Below are 24,170 nucleotides of genomic sequence, written 5' to 3' on the forward strand. Positions count from 1 at the left end.
CCTTGACCAAATAAAATCGCATATAGATTGGTCACTCAATCAAAAAGGTGGAGTGAGGATGGGGAGTCACTTTAAAAGCAGCCCTGTAGTTTTATGAGACCACTACAGAGAGGGCAGGAAAGAGATGGTAACACCCACTGTGGTCTACTTGAAAATGTCATCAGTTGAATGTTTGGCTGAACAACGAACAAAGGCAGAGGGGGTTTGCAGCAATAGATTAGATTCTGCAATAAAAAAAAACTTCATGTTTTAGTTTAAAAAATATAATTTGCATAGTCATCTTTACATTTTCTATTAGTTTTAAGATGTGTGCTCTTTGCATAAACATTGTGTAATACACCTCCTTTTGAAATGTGAGGACCTCTCTTCTAGTCCAGCTACTGACTTCTTATGAACTGTGGGGGTAGAGAGGACATGAGGCTGGATGATTTGGGGTTGTTAATGAGGCAACAAAGTCTTTTTCTTCGAGGTTACTATATCCAATTCAGCTCAAGTGGTGAATGGCCAAAATTATAGCTGATTGATGTCAAGTTTAGTAGTTTTATGGGGAAACCAATTTGGTTGTCTCAAAATCCATCATTGGAAGTGGCACCCACATTGGCAATCTTAGTCAAGAACTTGAGCATGCATTGAGGAGTTAACTACCTTCATTTTCCTAGAGTTAGAGCCTGTCTACATTAACCTGGAGGGTGACTAATTGCCTCCCGGATAGAGGAGGTTGAGCTAAGTTGTATTAGTAGACTGAGGGAGCTCAGTTGTGGAGAGACTGAAGAGGAGACAGGCAATGTTCCCTCTAATTTTTTTCATCCAAGTGCAGAATGAATTTTTTTATGTGCACTGAAGTATGTGCAGATGTGCGCCACCAGTAGAAACAAAAAACCTAGATATAATATATATATTTTTTAAAAGTTACCATAGGGATAATTACTCCAGCCAGGACAGGTTAAGCATTTTAGAACTCACTAGCCAAAGAATTAAATCTAAGTGTAAGAGAAATAAAAATTGTGCATAGACCAGTCAAAACACTAAAATAACACACTTTGAAAGAATAAAATTACAGAGAATGTATGTGCACTGCCAGAAGTACCAAGAAGTAACAACAACAATAATATGTGTGTGTTGGGAGGTGAGTGAGATATAGACTCTGTGTGTGTGTGTGTGCTGGCTGCTGGGGAAGTTTCTGAGAGATGCTGTGTGCTGTCTTTTTAAGACACTCGCTGAAGGCTCTCCTGCTCTGTCCTGAGCCCTGTTGTCTTCCCTCCCCTGCTCTGCAGAGATGGGATGCATGGGCATGGGGCAGGAGTGGGGGGAGGAGGGTGTGTGTGTGTGTGTGTGTGTGTGTGAGAGAGAGACACATGCACGCATACTGTGTGAGCTCACTGCTGGAGACATCTCAGCACTGTCTCTTTAAGAAAGGCACTCAGTCACTCACCGTTCACCACAGCAGCTCTGAGTCCTGAACCAGGCCGTGTCCCAGCCCCCACTCTGCGGAGATGGGATACAGAGGTTTGGGGGGAGGACACCTGACATCAGCACCCACAGCCACTCCCCGCTTTGCACAGCCAGCAGGAGGGTCCCAGGAGCAGCTGCAGGACAGCAGCATGGGAAGAGGAGCACCTGAATACATGCTGCCGGCTGTGTGCGCTCTGCTAATCAGCTGGGCAGCATTTAAATCTCTCCTGGGTGGCCGCCCAAGCGCAGAGGTTACAGGGAACACAGGAGACAAGTATCTCTGACAGAAGTCTTGGACTAGGGCTTAACAGGCTGGATACAACCAGGAAACTATAGTGAAGCCTGAGGGTGTGGAAGGGTTATTAATTTGAGGTCTTGTTTGAATCTTTATTCGGACTTTTTTATACTACCCCAGAAGGGGTCTAGATTTTTACCTGACTTAGCCAGAGACTCAAGCCACAGAATACCCTAAGGGGGTGTCAGAAGTGCTCATCATGGACAAGCAAGTAGCCAGCAGAGAGGGGGTACAAGAGCTAAAGTTCCCTGCAATGCCATGTCCGGACACGAGGGGGTGCTCTAGAGGTGAGGACACATGTTTACATGAGATTCCAGAAGAAGGATTTGGAACCCCACTATCTGAAAAAAGCAGGAGATACCAACTTCCTTTTAAGGCAAAGTGTAGAGGAACAGACGAAGAGTCTTTTTCTTTTTCGGGACAATGGAGTATATAGTCCGCATGCTGGCGACCCAATAGGAGCAGATGCATGCTCTTTTGTTGTACCTACTATAAGGGCAGCAACAACAGCAAGAGGCTGGTCAGGCTCAGCAAGAACATTTCCTGCAATGCCTAGAAAAGCAGACCCCGGGACATGAATGGTTTGGGGAGAAGAGAATTCTGCCAGACTGGTACTAGGCCTGGCAAAGTTGGGCCCAGATGTTGACCTGGAGGGATTTTTGCACACATTTGAGAGGGTAGCGACCGCAGCAGATAGTCCCTCTTTGGTAGCCCCATTCTTCTCAGGAGAAGCTCAGGCGGCCTACTAAGCTTTGTTTGACAGCAGGTACAGTCATACAAAATAGTAAAAGATATTCTGGATAAACTGGGTCTGGGCCCAGAAGTGTACCACAACATGTTTAGGACAGAGCCTCTCCCCTGAGGGTGCACCCTAGAGTGGCAGCATATTTACGCAACACATTAGTTGCATCCTGATACAAACTCATTAGACAAAGTGATGGACCCTGTACTTGTAGAAGAGTTCCTAAGGATCTTGTCTGCGGGGGCCCATAGTTGACTCCAAAAGTTTCGGCCAACTTCTGCTAATGAGGCCATGGTGAGTCCAGAGACCTATGTGGTAGGTGATAATGCTGAACCATCTGAAAAAAGGCATATGTCAAAGGGACTGTTCTGATGGAAGCCATGTGAGAGAACCCTGACTCTAGGATGGCATGGGAGATGCATGGAGAGAGAAATTCGTAGACAATTCTGTACTTAAGAAACTGGAGGAGGTAGCAGCACTCAGAAGAATCCAGTTTTGTGTTTCTGGTGTGGCCAACTGGCTGATATACGGAAGGCGGCTTGAGATGTTCCCTCAGTAGGGGGCACACTTCAGCCTCCCAGGTAACTGCTGAAGTGGCTGGACAGGAAATGAGGACTGATTGAGTCTGGGTGCAGACAGAGAAGAATAGTCTCCTCATAGTGAGAATAGATGGGCGTTTGTCAGTGAAAGTTTCATGTGTACCTGGAAGACATGGGTCTACCTGACGATAGACAGAACTACAAGGTTGGAGGAGTAAGCTGAGTGTCAGCATTGTAAGATCATAGAATCATAGAATATCAGGGTTGGAAGGGACCTCAGGAGGTCATCTAGTCCAACCCCCTGCTCAAAAGCAGGACCCATCCCCAATTAAATCATCCCAGCCAGGGCTTTGTCATGCCTGACCTTAAAAACCTCTAAGGAAGGAGATTCCACCACCTCCCTAGGTAACACATTCCAGCGTTTCACCACCCTCCTAGTGAAAAAGTTTTTCCTAATATCCAACCTAAACCTCCGCCACTGCAACTTGAGACCATTACTCCTTGTCCTGTCCTCTTCCACCACTGAGAATAGTCTAGAACCATCCTCTCTGGAACCACCTCTCAGGTAGTTGAAAGCAGCTATCAAATCCCCCCTCATTCTTCTCTTCCGCAGACTAAACAATCCCAGTTCCCTCAGCCTCTCCTCATAAGTCAGGTGTTCCAGACCCCTAATCATTTTTGTTGCCCTTCGCTGGACTCTCTCCAATTTATCCACATCCTTCTTGTAGTGTGGGGCCCAAAACTGGACACAGTACTCCAGATGAGGCCTCACCAATGTCGAATAGAGGGGGACGATCACGTCCCTTGATCTGCTCGCTATGCCCCTACTTATACATCCCAAAATGCCATTGACCTTCTTGGCAACAAGGGCACACTGCTGATTCATATCCAGCTTCTCGTCCACTGTCACCCCAGGTCCTTTTCCGCAGAACTGCTGCCTAGCCATTCGGTCCCTAGTCTGTAGCTGTGCATTGGGTTCTTCCGTCCTAAGTGCAGGACCCTGCACTTATCCTTATTGAACCTCATCAGATTTCTTTTGGCCCAATCCTCCAATTTGTCTAGGTCCCTCTGTATCTCTGCCCTCCAGCGTATCTACCACTCCTCCCAGTTTAGTATCATCCGCAAATTTGCTGAGAGTGCAATCCACACCATCCTCCAGATCATTTATGAAGATATTGAACAAAATCGGCCCCAGGACCGACCCCTGGGGCACTCCACTTGACACCGGCTGCCAACTAGACATGGAGCCATTGATCACTACCCGTTGAACCCGAAAATCTAGCCAACTTTCTACCTACTTTATGGTGCATTCATCCAGCCGATACTTCTTTAACTTGCTGACAAGAATACCGTGGGAGACAGTGTCAAAAGCTTTGCTAAAGTCAAGATACAATACATCCACTGCTTTCCCTTCATCCACAGAACCAGTAATCTCATCACAGAAGGCGATTAGATTAGTCAGGCATGACCTTCCCTTGGTGAATCCATGCTGAGTGTTCCTGATCACTTTCCTCTCATGTAAGTGCTTCAGGATTGATTCTTTGAGGACCTGCTCCATGATTTTTCCGGGGACTGAAGTGAGGCTCACTGGCCTGTAGTTCCCAGGATCCTCCTTCTTCCCTTTTTTAAAGATTGGCACTACATTAACCTTCTTCCAGTCATCTGGGACTTCCCCCGTTCGCCACGAGTTTTCAAAGATAATGGCCAATGGCTCTGCAATCACAGCCGCCAGTTCCTTTAGCACTCTCGGATGCAACTCGTCCAGCTCCACGGACTTGTGCACGTCCAGCTTTTCTAAATAGTCCCTAACCACCTCTTTCTCCACAGAGGGCTGGCCATCTGTTCCCCATGTTGTGATGCCCAGCACAGCAGTCTGGGAGCTGACCTTGTTCGTGAAGACAGAGGCAAAAAAAGCTTTGAGTACATTAGCTTTTTCCACATCCTCTGTCACTAGGTTGCCTCCCTCATTCATTAAGGGGCCCACACTTTCCTTGGCTTTCTTCTTGTTGCCAACATACCTGAAGAAACCCTTCTCGTTACTCTTAACATCTCTCGCTAGCTGCAGCTCCAGGTGCGATTTGGCCCTCCTAATTTCATTCCTACATGCCCGAGCAATATTTTTATACTCTTCCCTGGTCATATGTCCAACCTTCCACCTCTCCTGGTCCATAATTGAGGGTAGAGACTGGCTTAATCTCCCAGCCCTATTACGCGAAAGAATACTGCTTGGATCTGTTGACTGTAATATGACCGTCACCTAGATGTAGGGTATTGGGCTGCACGGCCCAGCGGCAAGGGTGAGGAGTCGATGGGCTGTGGGGAGCTGAGAGGAGAAATCAAGACTCTGAGAGGAGACATCAAGTCAATTACAAGCCCTGGCAACACAGTTATGAGGCAAACTGGAAGCATCATGACAGAGAATAATAGAGAAGGCTGTAAAACAAGAGCGAGAACTGGTTTGGACAAGACTGGCATATGAAAAGAACTAGCTGTACTGTATATCATGGAAGCATGTGACAGTGGGGCCTCAATCTCTGGGAGTCAAGAGCAAGACCATGCAAGGGAGAGATCAAATTGGGCAAATTTGTGGGAATCGGATGTTCTGAGTGAGGAGACGGGAGAAGCTGCCCTGGTCATGGACTCTGATCTGCCACATCACAGGCAATACAGGATGCCGGAGCAGCATGGAAAGAATACAGTTCCAGTAATTCCAAGGTAGATTAGCCACTGCTGAAGAAGCCTTGCAAATACATGTGCAAGATAAAGAATACTGGAAGGAGTGTTATCAAGATGTGCTAGATGACCAAAACACTTTGTTCATCTGGATGCATGACTTGGAAGAAGAGCTGGAATGATTGCAAGGCCAAATACAGTAACACGGACAGAATACCTGGACAGGTACTGCCTCGGGGCGGGGAGTGGGTAGGTGATAGGGGTTAAGTCCCATCACCAGCCAGGCAAGGGAAGGCATCCAACTAGTTATGCTTTGAATCTTGGGAGTAACTAATTGCCTCCTGGATAGTGGAGGCAGAGTTAAGCCATACAAGTACACTGAGGGAGCTCATTTTTTTTTTTTTTGGAGAGACTCCAGAGAAGGCAGATCTCTCTGATGGAGAGATACCCTGGAGTAGGGCTTAACAGGACAGATACAACAAGGGACCTGTAAGGAACCCTGAAGGGGGTGGAGGGGCTGTTAATTTGAAGACTTATTTGAATCTTTATTTGGATTTATTCTTGCTACTCCAGAAGACGTCTAGACTTTAACCTGGCTTGGTCAGAGGGTCAAGCCACAAAATACCCCAAGGAGGAGTTGGGAGTGATCAATGCAGCTGAAAAGTAGCCAACAGAGGGAGGGAAAGAGACAAAGTCCCCTGCAACTCTGTGTCTGGGCAATAGGTGGGCACCCTAGAGGTGAGCGCGCACGTCCACAGGGCACTTGCACTGCTCTTGCCTATGCTTAGTGTTCCACATTTTCAGTTTTTATTTGTTTAAAAAAAAAAAAAATCTGGGAATTTTTCAGTGTTTATTTTCCAACATCAAAACCGGGATGAAATTGGGTTAAAAATAGGGAGGGGAAAAAGAAAAACAAAAAAACTTGTAGCATACACATTTTACTACAGTATAATTGAAACTTTTTTTTAAACAAACAAAGGTATATTTTGTCTCTCTGAGCTAGTAGTTTTTCCAGAAATCCTGGTTTGTGTACGCTCGCATAATTTTCTTCAAAGTATCCTCACTCATGTTGAGCCTCTTGTTGTTGTCTTGGAGGTAATCCAACTTTGAAAATAAGTGCTCTGCCTCAATAGATCCAGGGGGTGCACTCAAAGCTTACCATGGCACTTTGCTGAAGTTAGGAAGTGTGTCTTGATTGTTCCAAAAAGCCAGCACACTGAGTTTCATGTTGTCAGGGTTAGGCAAGTTCATGTAAGTAGTAAATTCCCTTTTCAGATTTGAAATTTCATCTTTAGTGGCAAATGGTTGAAACACTTTTTGATATAAGGGTTATAGTCTGCTACAAAATTCACCTTGAGGACGGGGTGCAATACCTGGCTGACATTCCAAGAAGAATCTTGAGCACCAAACCCTTCAGGATTCAGATTACGGACCACAGTCGTCTCCCATTTCTCGATGAGTGTTGTGTTGAAGATTTTGAATGTATTTTATTTCTTGTATTCTGGGATGGGAAGGATTTCCAGAAATAGCTGGGTTTTCTCATCGTATGTGTCTCCTGCAGCTTTTGTGCTCAGTTCAGATGAGATTTTAGTTGTCAGGATCTGGTAAACATCTGTATTGGCAAACGTGTTAGCAGTAGTCAGAGAAAACTCCAATGTTTTCTGTGTGACAGTGATTCCAAGTTTTCAGCAATGAACATTACTGAAAACTTTGTGTGCAGAATCTGGCGGTTGTTTGGGTTATTTGCCAGTCTCTTCAGAGTTTCTGCTTTAGAGCCAACAAAATCAAGATGTTCTAGGAGACACATTAGCACAGTCCTCACATTAGTTACATGACAGGCAGCAAAACACAAGCTCATCCACCAATGTGGCACAACAAGGGTAGATAATGGGCAGCCGGCTTCGCACTCATCTCGCACTGCATAAAACAAATCCTTCAACTTGTTCACGTACTTGAAAACAGCCCCGAATCCAGTGATGCAAGATTTAATGTCTTTCACTTCTTCTGTAGCAGTAGCTGCTGACAATGCAACATTAATCAGATGAGCAGGACAGGTAATACATAGCAACTCTTGTTTCTGATTGAGTTTAATCTCCCATGCAGACTTAGCCAAGTAGGAAGTAGAATCTGTGTTAGTTGTGGCCACATTTTCCCAAATTAGTTGGTACATCTCAAACATGTTGACAAAATAGCTGGCAGCAGAGGGGATGAATGTCACATCAGCACAAAACAATGCAAGTTTATTTGCTCTGAAATAAAAAAATGAAAACCAAAAGGCCAAGAAGCATGTGATCCAAAGCATCAGGAGACTTGTAAAAAATCAGACTAGTCACCCCGTTTCCATCAATTCATTCAAACAGTTTAGATACTAAAGCATCATCATGTTCTTTCAGATACTTACAAGTGAGGTTGTCTGCATTAGGAAGGGGTTTTGCAGCTGGACTGTATTGTCATGCAAAGTCACCAATAGGCCCCTCTGCTATTAACAGTGATTGTCCGGCAAAACAAAGAGCACACACAAATTCATCGACACAATCATCCTATGTCCTCTCTTTCATTAAAGCTCAGATGAAAGCTCCTGATATTAACTGTTTATCCCGAAGCTCACTTTATTCTTTAAGCTTCTTGTGTCGCTTGCTTTCAACATGCTCCTTTAGTCTATCAGTGCGAGCACTGACCTCAGTGCTGCAGTACTTGTAGTGCAATGCATCCTCTTTGCTCCCGTCTTTACTTTTATTGAACATTTCTAAGCATTGGTTTTCTTGTTGGTTTTCAGGCATAGATTTGCATTTTTGCCCCATATTTACCTTTTTACCTTACCTATCTGTAATCCCCAAGGAGCTTGTCTGGGTTCCTGTGGTTCTGTATGCTGGTAGTTCAGGGAGAGGCACACTGTTCCTGGTAGGAAGGGGGAACTAAGGGCAGACGCGGAGTCTGCTAGGGAACCAAGAGGGAGAGAGGAGAGACACTATTTAGAAAAGGAGGCCCTGTTGGTTTGTGGAAGGATTGCAGATGTGCCTGCTCAGAGGAAGGGGCAGAGTGAAATGATTGACAAAGGAAGGCCTGAGAAGAAGAGCTAGCCTGACCAATAGGGTGTGAGATGCTGTCCCCGGGAGCCCCCTGGAGGGGAAAAAAGCTATTTTGGAGCTAGCCACAGCAAGGGCATGACTGACTATGTGGGGATCTGGAAGAACCCAGGCCCATTTATCCAAACCTGTAAGGAGATTGGCACTAAAGGCGGTATCCAGGTGGATAGGGGGCATTATATATCTTTCTGTGGAGGATTGATTGCTTAAGTCAGTGCCACACTAAATGGATATAAAGAAATAGGCGGGCCGCAGGTCCTTGTGAGCCAGTCGTGGTGCTATATTAACATTGCTTGATTTTTTTCAACTTCCACTGTGTGTGTGTTCTGTTTTTTTTACACTGTGGAACTGCTTCAGTCTCAGAGTTGAAGGACAGAGCAATCATATAAAGCTTTTGTGTTTAACAAAAATAAGTACCTGAAAAAAGACTGAATGGATTAATAAATGGGTGTAAATCAGTAAAAACTGAACTCCTTTAATTAAAAAAAGTAGTAATTTATCAGTGAAAATTAATGAAAATGCAGAACACTATCCGTTCAGTGGATACAGAGAGAAGATTTCACTGTACAGAGCATTCATTCCAATAACTGCCACAAGCCTTAATGTTTTCTTACAAATTGAATCTGAAGTATATATTTTTAAAAAGTGGTTAAATATCCTCTTTTAATGTGGCTTATTCCAGAGGTGATTTTGTGCATGTTTGTGTTTGTTTGTTCATGTGTGAAGGAAATTACTTCAAAATCATGGAAGATTTAATGTTTGTTTTTAATCTTTATGATTGTATTCCAAAGATCCTCAAGATGAAAATAAAATTGGCATAGATGGTATACAGCAATTTTGTGATGACCTAGCACTTGACCCAGCCAGTATTAGCGTACTGATCATTGCATGGAAATTCAGAGCTGCAACACAGTGTGAGTTCTCAAAGCTGGAATTTATGGATGGGATGACAGAATTAGGGTAAGTATGCAACAGGTAAAAGAAATTTAGCAGTGTAACACACTGGAGAAAGCTGGAACGAAAAGAAAAAAATGTCTGCTTTTAGCAATTCAGAACTGAATTATGTCTTCTCAAAATTTGTCTAGTATCTGCCTTCTATGAATATAGAAATACATCTTCTATAAATTTGGCAGAAGTTATAAGCAAACCCAAATAAAGGGCAAAATGCTGCTCGCTTTAAACATGCGAATAGTCCCATTGGCTACAACAAAACGAGTGAGTAAAAGAAGGATTTGGCCCAAAGGCCAAAATGTTTAGGGCCGTTTATCTAAGAATGTAATTTATTTGCCCTACATGAGAGCTCTAGTTTTTGTTTTCTAGGAACATTGTGACAGACCTTTAATTATTCTAGATTATATATATATATATATATATATATATATATATATATATATATATATATATATATATATATATCTGATTATCAACCAGCTTCTTCACATGCCAATGTGAAGAAACATTTTTTTAAAAAAGCAGCTGAAATTGTTACATAAATAGACTAGTTACAGACTTGCTGAAATTAGTTTACATAATCCTTCTGTATTAAAGCAACTAAGGATTGTCCATAGTAGATAAGGTTTTAAAAATAAATTTAGCATGTTATGTTGACAAAATGAATAATACACAGAAAAACTTGCTTTTTAAAATACAGATGTGACAGCATAGAAAAACTAAAGGCCCAGATTCCTAAAATGGAACAAGAATTAAAAGAGCCAGGAAGATTTAAGGATTTTTATCAGTTTACTTTCAACTTTGCAAAGAATCCTGGACAGAAAGGTTTAGGTATGTATTCTTAATTGTAAACACTTCTGATATAGTTACTAGTAACTGTCTCTAATACTTACCGTAGTAAGTGAAACTATTATTATGATCCAGTTAGACTAGCCATGGGATAAAAATATACTTCACTGTGGTAAAAGATAAATATCAGGACTAAGTTGAAGGTCAGTGCCAGATTTTCAAATTCATAGAGATTTTCTGCGGCCTTATGAACTGAATGTTTCAATTTAACATGTGAGGGTGCATTCTTCCCTTCAGAGTACAGTATGTGCAAAATTTCTATTAAAGTTAACACATTATGATTTCATACTAAAAATATAATTAAAACTTTTAGAATTTGCAACCATGAGCAATAGGAGAAAAAATATAAAGCCTAACTTTCACTTGTAAGTGTGTGTTTGCATATAGGTACAGACTTGCACAAAGTCTCTCATACCACCAAAAAAACATGTAAATCCCTTTACAAACTACAATTCAGGTATCGCCAAGTAATTTCCACATATCAGGCATGATTAGATTTTCATCTCATTGCATCTACAGTCAAGATCTTAAGCACAATTCAGGGCCTGCTGGATCTATAGTTTTTCTCTTTGGAGAAAGATTGCAAAATGACGACAAATTCCAGAATATAAAACCCAATGACACACACAAATTATGATTTCTATAATTTTATTTCATTGCTTCCCCCTTGATAGTCATTGCATTGAGTGTCCGAGTGAAGGGGAAGAACTACTCACTAGGAAAAAGTCATTGGAGGGGGGAAAAAGGTGTAGTTTGTTACTAATAATTAAATGAAATACTTTTATGATTCTGCATGAATAGTTAAGGGAATGCAAAAGCTAGATTCTAACAGCAGTATTAACTGGGCCAGGATGGACATCCTGTATGTTTTATTATATGCATTTATGCCATTGCAATGTAGCTACTCATTTAATCAGAAAGTCTGGAATAGAAATAGGCCATATGTACAGTGCAGTTAAGGTTCCAAAAGCAACTCATATTTCTTGATTTTCTTTAATTTGAACTGTTTAATGTTAAACAATGGGAAAAAAAATTTTTTTTCATTTAATGGGGGAATTAGGGCAATGAAAAATCTGTAGCTATTTTATTTGCTGCTTGCAAACTTTTATTAATTTCACCAGAGAAAGTTTCTTGAACCCACGAATGTGCACAGTACTTTATATTTGTGCATGGTGAAACTATGTTTACGTTCTACTGTATATGTGATAAAATCTGCAGTTTGCACCTGGACCAATCTTCGTTAGATCAAAACCAAATATTAATAAATTAGCAATGTCTGTTCTCCATGAGGATACTTTCTGTGTCAATCTTCAAACTTCTCCTGTACTCTCAGTAGGCCTGGCTGGGTATTTTAAGTTAGAGTGGGGTAAGTGGTTTTCACTACACACAGACCTGTTGATGTAAGTAACACGGTTGTATAGATGTATAGGCTGAGTCTTACTGCCATGTGGAGTCCCTTGCAGAATTGGGGTTGTACATGGAAAGTTTCAACCTTAACAGTGAATTTACAGAAGAGTATAAGTGTGTGTGAGAGAGATAATATGGAAATAGTTTTGCAACCTCAACCATAACAATAGCTTCTGATTACCATGGTGATGTTTAGTATTTATATAATAGTTTCAGTTTTCAAATAGCTTTTCAAATGTTAACTAGTTAATACTCCGTAACATCCTTGTGAGATAGTTATTGCCTTATATAAATAATTTTGAAACGGAGCCATAGAAGTCAAGTGATTTTTCTCAAAGCTTCAGAACACACATGTCAGAGCTGGGGGTGTATCATAGGAGTTCGTGACTTCCAGTTTTGTGCTTAAACCACAGCTCTGATTTCCTCTGTAGTTTCTTTTCTTTTTGGCTTATTTCCATATAGTACTGAGAATATACAGAACAATCAATTAAACATCCCAGGAACGATAGATAATTTGTTTTTGAGACCTCAGTGAAAATGATTAAGCAAGAAAAATAATCTTTTTTCATTTTCCTTCAGCCTTCTTATAGCTTCTTCAGGGAGGCCAGCCTCTAAGAATGACATAAGAAGATATAGAAAAATATAACTTTTAGATTTGTATGTTAATACCTGTAGTAATTATTTATTTGTATTACAGTAGTTCTCTATGTAATAAATAGCTCTGAAGATCAGGCTATGGGGGAAAGCCTTTTGATTAAAATGCAGTCTCAGCATGTTTTCCCTTTTCCTGCTCACTGTATTGGGAGTTATAATCCTCCCATTAAAAAGATTTCATGGTAACTGTTTACTAGAGGTAAAGTGATACATGAACAGACACATGCTTCTAAAGCTTCTAAAGCTTTTAGTTTTCTAACCAGGGTATGGCAGACATGTCTGGAAGGGGTTTGAATCTCTTTGCTTTGATTGTATGCATTGGGAGAAAAATTGGAGTTTACTATCTTAAAACAAAATCTATAAATGTGTGTAGTATGGAGGAATAGAAGAGACCCATCAACTGTTACTGATTGCTGCTATAGAAATTCAGTGTCTGAAACATTGCTTTCTAATAGGTTCCGTGTCCTTGAATGACACTTTCAATATGTTTGGCCCTCCAAATTTACCTTCCTTAAAGGTAAATACATATCTAGTGGAATCCCTTTAGGAAACTTAAAATATGTTGTGAAGTGTTTTGATAAACTGCTGCTCGAGCTAGCTGTTTGTCATGGAACCTAGATTAGCTGTTGATTGCATCTAATTTATTTCCAACAATTTTTCTGAGGTGTTGCATGATGTGTATTATGCAAGTCACTCCAAATGAGTGCCAGTAAAACTCTCCCCTCATGTATTCAGTTTATGCCACAAATATATAATATTTCTAAAAGCTTTTAGTTAAATTAGTGGCATAAACAAAATACATGGGAGTGTGGTATAAAGGTTTGATTATTTGCACTTATTTGGACTGACTTGCATTATTTGTTTGTGGCTTCAAAATTCATGAGTGTTGCAACCATTTTAAATGCTCATGCCAGTAAAATCTAAAACTCTTTATTGTTCATTTTCATCCTCTTACTATAGGCAGGGCTGGTGGCACTGCTTAGTATTAATTTTCCCATGTATAAGATACTACTGTAAGTTGCTTATAACTTTGCCAAAGTTAACTGTTGGCTAAAATGTTTTATGGTAGGGGTGGGGCTCAGACTGAATATTTTTGGAAAATTTCAGCCCAAAACAATTCAATTGTTTCTGAGAACAGGGCTAGGAAAAAATACATTGTTTCCCCCGTGTTTAAAATTTGGTGACCTTTTCTTTGAAAAGCTTTAGTGCCCCTGTGCTTTGGAGCAGGGACTCAACATTTGGCAAGGGTGGTTGTCCTTTGTGTCAGGAGTATGCCTCTGGCCATCCCAGTGAAAATCTGCCTAAATTTGACTACTTTATAAGTAAAGCTATGAATCTGTCACGGAATTAATGGATTCTATGACTTTCCGGGACCTCCAGGACTTCTGCAGTGGGCCAGCTGCACCGGCTGTTGCTGCGGCAGTCTCAGGCCACTGTGGGCCTCCCTCCCCCCCCACCCCTCCCCTCAGCAGCAGCAGGAGTTTGTGTGTGGGAGGGGGCTCAGGGCTGGGGCAGGGGGTTGGGGCGTGGGAGGGGGCTCAGGGCTCCGGGCAGTGTTCAGGGGGGCTCCCTGGAAGCAGGGACGTCCCTCAGTTCCTGGGCGGAGGAGAGGCCAGGCAGCTCTGTATGCTGCCTCTGCCCGCAGGCGCTGCCCCTGCAGCTCCCACTGGCCGCGGTTCCTGGCCAATGGGAGGTGTGGAGCCGGTGGTTGGGGCGGGGGCAGCATGCGGAGCCCCTATGGCCATCCCTTTGCCTAGGAGCTGAGGGACATGTTGCTGCTTCCAGGGAGCCGCATGGAGCCAGGCCACCAACTCCCCTTCCCCCAGCAACAGCAGGGGTCCTGGGCCGCGTCCCCCCCAAGCACCCAGCATTTAGTCAGGGATATATAGTACAAGTCATGGGCTGTGAATTTTTGTTTGCTGCCCACGACCTGTCCATGACTTTTTTACTAAAAATACGTGTGACTAAAATGTAGCCTTAGTTATAAGCTTTTAAAAAATTAGTTTCTATATGCTCAGTAGAGACTTCCTATATTTTTGCAGCTTAATTTCCCAAGGAATCCATCCACACTGGACATGTGCTGCCAAGAGCTGAGCAGGACTTTCCCTGTAATTGCAGCCCTGAGCTGCTGTGGGCTGTGCTGGTCCAGATGTGCTCTCTGAACTGAGAGCAGGGAGACTCGCTCCTGTGCTCTTGTTGAGATAGGCCCTCCAATTGGGATAGACAATATGGAGGAGGAAGCTGCCTGATTCAAATGCAGAGGAGACAAGAACTGGGAGAGCGCAGAGCAGGCTGGGGCAAGGAGCCTGTGGGGTTCCTTAAATAAGGACTCCACTTCTTGGACACTTTATTTTTGGAATATCCAACTTAAATGGCTTCCTGTAGAAACTTCTAATTTGTTTTAATGTATTGTCCAATAAATACCGGGTTATTAGATTGCAAAATTATGTAGCCATTATTTTCGTTTACATTATCAGCTTCTAGGTTTCCTGACACTGCATGTGTACACGTCTGGAAATGTTTAATCTGTCTACATGCCTCCTAAACAACTTAAGTTCCTAAGGAGTTCCTGTACTTACACATGATTTGAGATGCTACCACCAAGCTGGTACAGATGTATAAAAATCAGCCAGTGGTGGTCTTCATTGCTGTCCCCTTTGAAAAATCCAAAACACATGGTTAAGTAGATTGATAGAAGTGCCAGGATTAAGGTGTTGCAGAATTCTAGTTCTACTCGTACCATTTACTGGTCTTAATACTTTGCACTTTATTGTGTTTAATTGTGCCTCAAAACATCCTGTGAGGTAGGCAAATGTCAAGTATCTCTATATGACAGATGAGAAAATCCCGAGCACAGAGTGGTTAATTGATGTGTCCAACTTTACACAGGAAGCTGATGTTCTAGGCTGAGAACCCACATCTGATTTCTAGGCACATGTCTAATATACTAGTGCACCTCTGCCCCTCATGCTGTAAGTTACCCATCTGTGCAGTAATATGGGGATAATTACCTACATGCATGTGCCTGTCAACATGTTCAATCTTTCATATTCTCAGGTTATAGATGGGTAAAATGAGACACAGAGTGTAGATGCTTCCTAGGCAGCTCATGTAAACTCTGTTTCCATATCTGTAAAATGGGAATACCTCACATGGATGCCCCGAGGATTAAATTTGTTCTTCAATACAGTAGTTCCATGAGCTTTCAACTCCTATTCCTTTTTGTGTTGCATGCCTTTATATTTGTCATAACTTGCATGCGAGACAGAGATATTTGATAAAAGACTTTAAGTAGGGTGTTTTGGTTTTTTTTTTAAACACCCCCGTTAAGTGGTTTGTAGCTTCAGATATGGAGTCAGTCTCACATATGACACTTCTGCATCTGGTCACGGTATACTTCTGTGAATTGTCCTGAGTGTGGACACTTTTGATAAAGAGATGTAAAAGCCTGTACATTTTTTTTTGCTTTCAGGGATAAAATAAGGTCATAAGAAAGGAGTTACTTATTGGAGTGCTATAGGTGACACTTCGATTGTACACTCCTGCAGCATTTAAACTAATCCAGAGGTTCTCATATTGTGGTCTGTGGACCACCAGTAGTCTGCAAGCTCCATTCAGGTGGTCTACAGATAGTTCTCTCTAAGGTGCGGGCCTGGGCAGCTGCACACAAGAGAATGAAGGGCCACCCACCTAATTAGTCGAGCCACACAACCGTGGCTCCACTAAGTAGATGCCTGGACCCTGGAGAAGACACACATGTAAGGTGAGGTGGTGGCCTTGCGGGGCATAAGGGGTAGGTGGCAGGGGGCGGTGAGAAGAGGGGGTGGGAGCACTTTGGGATGTGCAGGGCTGCGATGGCCAGATAAAAAGGTGACTTGCCCCAGCTCCAGGGTTGTGGCTGCTGGGGAGAGACGGCTATCCTTCCCAGTCTTAGCTCTGTGGCTGCTGTGGCGAGGGAGCGACCCCCCCTCCTTCCCAGCCCCAGCTTGGGGGCTGCTGTTTTGGGGAAGAGAGGGAGAGACCCCCTCCTTCCCAGCCCCAGCTCAGGGGCTGCCAGGGCGGGGGAAAGAGGGCACATCCATTGCATTAGGAAGGTAAGACTACTGATACTAAAATATGAGTTGTTGTGTGCTTTTATTTGTAGAACAAAAAAATGTTCATTATTAAGGGTTTTTTATATCGAGTTTTTATCCAAAGCACTTTACAATAGTTAGCTAACAGTACAAACAACATTTGGAAAGATCATTAAGTGGTCTGCCGAGACCCTCAGCAATTTTCAAGTGGTCTGCGGGGGAAAAAAGTTTGAGAACCACTGAACTAATCTGTTACACCATCACAACAGGGAATGCAACAATTGACACATGAAGCACACAGTCTGAAGATAGGAATGTTCATTGGTATTGTTGTTCTGTGATGTTGATGATTATTAGGGAGACCTTACCTCTGTTTCCATACTCTTTGTTGTGGGTTTTAAAAATGTACTCCTAAATCTGAATTTCCTGACTTTTTTTTTCTTCTTCTTTTTTTTTTTTTTAAACAGTTGTCCTTTCCATTATTTTCCTAAAATGTCTTCCTTCCCGTGAAGTTACTTATGCATGTCCTAACCTTTATCTTAGGAAAAGTTTGGTTGGTTGTGCTTTTTTTCCGCTTTGGGTTTAAGAATAATGAAAGCTGCTTGTTCCATTAGAATTATGTTTTAAGGTCCTTGATTGGCCACAGGAATATAACATATGGTTCTCGTGGAGGCAAATTGAAATGCGTAGCTCATTATTACTGTTTGTTTGTAGAGCACTAGAATGTGCGTGGAATTTGACAGCTTTTACCTATCTGGTATGCCTACTACGTTTTATAAATCATAATACTTACTTTTTCTAACTTCTTACCCTCAAGTAGTGTGACCAGCCAAACATAAAGTGTGTATTTCTTGGAAAGGCACCAGTAGCTTTTTAACTAAGATTTAAGTGTAGCATCAGTTTAATATCTGAAACTTCCTCCAGTAAGTGGGGATAGACTCAAATTTCTGACCGCTAAGAGCCTAATAAGATTTCTTAAGTTTTAGTGCAGTCTTGGTATTTTCAACTATAATGGCATATCGTGTCCATCAGTAAAACACATCAGATCAAAATTTTGATCTGCCTCCGGAAGCCTTCAACTTACATCTTTTGTGTGAAATCCTGACCCAAATGAAGTCACTGGAAAAACTCCCATTGACTTCAGTGGGGCCAAGATTTCACTCTGTATTTGTCTGGAGGGGCTATGATGAGGTGGATTGCTCTATTAGACTTGTTAGAGGAGCACTGTTAAAGTTATTGGGAAAGGGGGAGAGACTTTCAGCACAGGAAATAAGTCAGTAAGAATTTTCAGATGTGACCAGCATAGGTTCTCATATTGGCAGAAAAACATATTTAATCTAATGTCTTTAATATTACTCTAAAAAATTCATTGGTTTGTCTGAAAGAGTAATCTAACAGTGTGCCTGTGCTTTTTACTTCTTAAAGTATGGATTGATTATGGACAAAACAAATTGGTACACTCCAGAAGATGTAAGACTTTCTGGATGCGGACACTTTGAAGGTGGATCCAGTTAGGCTGACAGTGATTCTCTCTCTGGGTGGTATTGAGATTTTTGAATGTTCATTTGAAGAGTTTATTCTCTCTTAATTGATGATATAAAATAAAGTTGTTTTGGGGTACATGCACATACTTCAGTAGTCCTGATTTGTTCCTGGCTTTGAGAAATACAGGCCCACTCAAAATAGAGAGAGATTGAAAGTTACCCTGAAAAAAGACTTAAAACGGGCAGGAATCCACATTGGCCATCGTAAAGACAACCACATAGTCTTTCCTGGGATACTTGTCCTAAAGGAAATCTGTTTATCGATTTGAAAATTTGACAAGACCATTTTGCAACTCTAAAACCTGTAACAAAGTTGCTTTAAAAATAAAATTATAGCAAACTAGGTTATGGGAATTGCATTTGATTAAATATGATTAAAGGAGCCTAATCCAGCAAATGATGTGGAACTCTTATTGAAGTCAATGGTATCTCTTTTTGTGTAGAGCAAAGTTGGGACTGAGTTGCTAAGTTACAGTAAAAAGAAGTTGAAAAATCTGTTGTATGCTTTGGGCAGAGTAATTATTAACCTGGACAATTTAAATACGTTTTCAGGTCTTGTATGCCCCAGGGTCATACCTAAATCTGAGGGTTAGTTCATCTGTAACAAACCCACCAGTTTCCTCAGTTTTCATTACCTTTTTAAAACATTTTTGAAAGAACCTAAGAGTATTCTTGCATTGAGAGTGAATTTTATTTCACCTTCATTAGTTTAGTTTAGTTTATAGTCCAATCAGGCTTGGAGAAAATGTATATTTCAAATATATCTATAGAAGTAACATATTTTTAATATTACAGATTTAGAAATGGCTATAGCCTACTGGAATTTAGTACTTAATGGAAGATTTAAATTCCTAGACTTGTGGAACAAATTTTTATTGGTAAGTTTAAACCTTATTATATAATATAAATTGGGCTGCAATAAGTTTTTGGTTTTTTTTTATTGTGGAAGATGAATCCATGTGTATTAAAGTCTTTGAAGAGATCACATAACTTATTTTGACAGAGCATTCTTTTGTGATGCATAGATGTTGAAAGTTTTGGCAAATACTGTAAAAAATTTAGTTGAGGGTGACTTGCATATACTCAGGGATTTAATATTGAATATTCATTCAGACTTTAAAATTAATTTTGTTCATGGTTTTTAAACTCAGATTTTTTTTCCCCAAATAGGAACATCATAAAAGATCAATACCTAAGGATACCTGGAACCTTCTTTTAGACTTCAGTACAATGATAGCAGATGATATGTCTAATTATGATGAGGAAGGTAGTATTTACATTTTGTTGCATCAGTTTCTGTGTGTGTGTGTGTTTTTGTGGATATTTAGCAGTGTGTCTCTGGGGTAGCAAATCTGTCTAATAACTCGCAAACAGAACATCTGCGAAACAGTATGTGACTTTTCCTGGGGTTCGAAGCAGTTCTCTGCCACGTAGCTGATGAGGACTAAGCCTACTAGCACAGATAAAAAATACTTGTGCTGCCCCTTCCCCAAAGCCAGGAGATTACTTTTTTGTTTTTATTTTTAACATCTTCACTCTCCTGCCCCCCCAAAATCAGCTCTTCCCCGCATAAAACAAATTGTCTCCAACTCTACCACACATAAATAAAAATAAATTTACCTTCCCAGTTCTTGCTTCCTCCAACAAATCAACTAATGGTGCTTCTCTTTTCCTCCCCCTCGTGCCCCCCCCCCCCATATCCTTGCATGGCTTCTCTGCTTCTGCTGTTCCTCAGCAGAGGAACAGGTTTTTTTTGTTCTTTAGCCACCAGTTATGATTTGTCAGCATTTCCGACCTTCTATTTAAATGAAGGTGGGAACGCACACAGAATGAAAGGCCTATGAAGGGGGTAGTATTTAGAATTGGATAATCACTGAGTGCACCATATTTTCATCCGGTACATTCCTCTAATCTGCAAGGGTTTCTTCAAGACCGGCCACCTAAGGTATCTGCAGTAGCAGCAAATTTTTTGTTTGAAATGTGGTGACGCATGCTGATGTCAGCATCTGAACATGACAGTAATGTGGAACCCTGTTGTGAGCGCTAATTATTTTGCTGCTCTTGTGCTGTTAGGGCGGTGCGTGCAGTCACGGTTATTAGAATTCCTTCACACTTGCTGCCATTCTGGAGACCCAGATTTGAGTTTTGGTTCCCATTTTGGTCAGCCAGGTGAGATGAGTGCTGTGGAGATTGTGCTGTCTACTCTCCGCCCCCTCAGGCCAATTATCATGTTGATTGGCTCTGAAAGGAGTTTTTGTCCAGTTTTTCTCGGTTTTAAAAAAAAAGATGATTGTTATGTCATGGTACCTGAAAAATTTGGTATGTTTAAATTGTGTGTTGGCATGGGGGAGGTCTCAGTTGATGAAAAAAATATTAATCAGATCTTAAATCTCAAGAAACAGAATCAAATGAGGATTATTCATTTAAAACTTTAAACAGGAAAGATAATATGTGAAGAATCTATTTTGATTTAAAGAGGTTTTTTTAAACTGTATAGCTCTACGTTGGGGGGAAGCTGGGGGGGGGGGGGGAGAAGGGGGATTTGTTGATCTGATTTCTTATGTGCTCTTGCTTGTTCTTTGCTTTCAGGGGCATGGCCGGTTCTTATTGATGACTTTGTGGAATTTGCACGCCCTCAAATTGCTGGGACAAAAAGTACGACAGTGTAGCACTAAAGGACCCTTCTAGAATGTACATAGACTGTACAAATAAATACAACGGAAAATTGCACAGTCAATTTCTGCTGGCTGGACTGAACTGAAGATCAATCCTCACTATAAGGGTTGAGGGTTGAGACAAACCTTTAAGGATACATCTTGGACCATATCATTCATTCATCTAATGGTGGTTTGGGCTTCTCTTCTAGTCTGAACCACTTTTGCCAGTTATAATTCCAGCATAGTGGATTTCATCATATTTTTGTGGACCACCTTTGTTTACTTTCCCATAAGTCTTAGAAGCTTTATGATGATTATTTTGAGATTTCTGGTTTCGCATAAAGCACAATGCTGTCTTCATGAGACAACTGTGGTTTGGCATCTGCATTATACAGATCAACATCACAAATGTTTTTTTTTTTGTTTTGTTTTTTTTAAACTCCTTAAATATACACTTTGGGCTAGTTGCAAAGACTATACTGATAGCACTTCCTATAAGAGTGATATATTTAAGTGTACTGGGTCCGATTTTTTTTTTTTCTTTCATGGCAGTTACAGGTATTGTCTAAGTGAGTTTTGAGTATCTGATTAAAACAATTGTAGAAACAACCAACAAAAACAAGAATGTTGATACTGGGAAATCTAGGTGCCTATATGAAAGGTTTTATTGTATGTCAACTGTCTTTGAAAAGAGTTGAAGTACTACACAACTACTGTGCACTTATAGCACTCCTGGTTTAATATTATAGTCAGCCTCCAGTGAGCTTCATTGAGACACGCTACGTGCATAACAGAATCTAATAGTCTCTAGATTATTATCTAATCAGATTTCATTACAGTTTTGAAATGCTTGTCTGTCTGTCCAGGAAGGTGTTTTCATTTGTGTGGAAATCTAAAACTTGAACAATATACTGAATTTGTGTCTTATGTTTTGTACACAATACAGTATTTTAAATTCAGACATGGGTTTTGATGGTTGCGGTATGAAATAACAAATGAACCTGCTTTATAAGAGGGTGGCAAATCTGATATGAATTTGAGTTTTGAAGTGATTATCATGGGCCATTTAAGTTACATTTTTACAACATATAGGTACTGCCTTTATGGACAAAGCCCATTTTCTCAATTACTTACTTTGTTGGGATTTTCACAGGTCATTGTGGTTGCCAATTACAGATATTAAAAGTAAAGCTTTCTAAAACAAGCATAGATCAGATGCAAAATACTACCCTGGCTTCTTTTGTTTCCTTACGTTATTTTGTTGATCACTACTACTTCAATTTGTCTCACTGCACATAACTAAATTAGAACTGATTTCACTTCAAAGCAGGATTTTATCTTGTTGTGTGCTTTTTAACATTACAGGAGCCCTTGAACTGCTTTCATCCTGAAAATGCTTTTTCACTCTTCAGTTGCTGACTTATGAAGAAGAGGTTATTGTTTTCTTGAAATAAAAACTTCTGTAAAACAAGCCAGAAAATGTCAAACGAGGATGTCTTTAAAAAAAAAAAATTATAGTAATTATTAGGAATAGGGTACTTACTTGAATACTCCAGCCAGTCCCATGTTAAGGTCGTAATTACTGTTGAAATTAGTAAGTGGAACTTGCACTAAAACAGCAGTACACTTTTATGCAGATGCTAAAAAGATTTTAGGAAGAATTTAAGTATTAAACTGCTAAAACTTTTACCCTGTGTGCTTTGAAGTTGACTAAAAGGCAGGCTTTCCCTCATAGCAGTGCCCTTTTAACAAAGTCCGGTCATGCATTTATTTCAAGAATACAGTTCTACAAAATGCATTGCAAATTTCTACTCCAGCTGCTGGAATTGGCTATGCCAAAAATGTGTGTGATTTTTGTTTTGCTGCTTTCAGTATTTCCTTTTTCAATTTTGTGTAAATATCAATGGGGGACTTGAATTATGAAAACTTTACAAGGTATATATGCGTGCTGTTTTCTGTCTTAAGGGTTTTGGTACAGTTTCAGATTGATTAGTTCAAGTATGCTGTGTTTTGAGATGAGCTCTAATTAGCTTTTATCCCAATACAGATATGACCTTCACAAAAATCTGATATTGGTTAGTGGCATAATGCCATGCTGTTTTTAAAGAATGTTCCTTATGAATGCGAGACCTTTTCAACAAAATAGTGTTGTCATCAGTTTGGTACTACACACTTATAATTACTGTGTAATTATAAAACAAAAATACATTTACATAAAGCTTTGGATAATTATGTAGCAGAAAAGTTAAGGTTATTCATGCTGTAATGGCATCTTAGAATTTAACGAAACAAATGACTCTAGTTGGAAACAAGCTTGATTTTAACGGTGTGGTTATTCTAAGGATGAATGCCTGGTTACAGGAAATATTTTGTATTGAAAAGTGCTCAGACATGTGGCCATGTGTTCTTCCTTTATATATGCGTGTGGGGTGTGTTTTGTTTTGTTTTGTTTTTTTTAAAGAATTCAAACAGTTACCTACTTGGATTGCTTTAATTCATAAGTGCTTAAGTCCTCAATTTGATAATGATTTCCCCTTAATGGATCAGTTTCATTTTGCCAAATGTCAAAAAAAGGGTTAAACACTTAAAATTTGTAATCTATGTTTTTATACATTAAAAATGTACAAGATTAGACGTGCCCTGATATAAAACACTTAAGATCAAGATTATATTTAGTAAAGAACATCATCTGCATATCTCTGTAAGTTCAATGTAATTTCTTACAAATCCCTCTCATTACCAATAGAGGCAATAAAGCTCCAGTGAAATTGCCATGACTAAATCTTCTCATGCATTGTTTTAGTGTATTGTTTGTAAAACTTTTTTCTAGACTTTTAAAAAAATATGGAATACTATGTCCTGAATAAAACGTGCACTAAACGGCAAGCTTTTGGGGGGGCGGGAAAGATCTAAGAACTGATACAACATCTTGCCTGCCACTTAATCTAAATGTTTACAGCTACAAAATGGAGCTATTTTTATCCAGCTATGCTGCATTGACATTAACTAGTGTGTGATGGACAATACCATAAGTACATGCAGTGTACTTTGTTTAAATATGGCTGGTTTGAAGACTACAGTATATAAGTAAATGACTTTTTTTTATTGAGCAACCTGTTATTAAATAAAGTAACTTATGAATTGCTTCAAAACTGTTTTACAATGAAATCCTTACTGAGAAATCCTTATTTAAGAAAGATATAATTTTTTAAAAATACGTTTAATAAACTTTTGTCATTCACACTTAT

At 40.4% G+C, this 24,170-nt stretch overlaps 1 protein-coding gene across 1 annotated transcript in view; it reads left to right on the forward strand.

The window, feature by feature from the left end:
* The window catches only part of DCUN1D1 (defective in cullin neddylation 1 domain containing 1), a 39,846-nt gene extending 16,142 nt beyond the window's left edge, over nt 1-23,704 (forward strand). The window contains exons 3-7 of the mRNA XM_077826621.1: nt 9,579-9,747; nt 10,439-10,569; nt 19,061-19,143; nt 19,436-19,532; nt 20,855-23,704. Of these exons, the coding sequence (XP_077682747.1) occupies nt 9,579-9,747; nt 10,439-10,569; nt 19,061-19,143; nt 19,436-19,532; nt 20,855-20,934 (560 nt within the window). The 3' untranslated portion in view covers nt 20,935-23,704. The remainder of the gene's footprint in view (nt 1-9,578; nt 9,748-10,438; nt 10,570-19,060; nt 19,144-19,435; nt 19,533-20,854) is intronic.
* Nucleotides 23,705-24,170: the final 466 nt, after the last annotated feature.

Source organism: Eretmochelys imbricata, chromosome 9 (genome assembly GCF_965152235.1).
Source record: "Eretmochelys imbricata isolate rEreImb1 chromosome 9, rEreImb1.hap1, whole genome shotgun sequence".
Classification (NCBI taxonomy): Eukaryota; Metazoa; Chordata; order Testudines; family Cheloniidae; genus Eretmochelys; species Eretmochelys imbricata.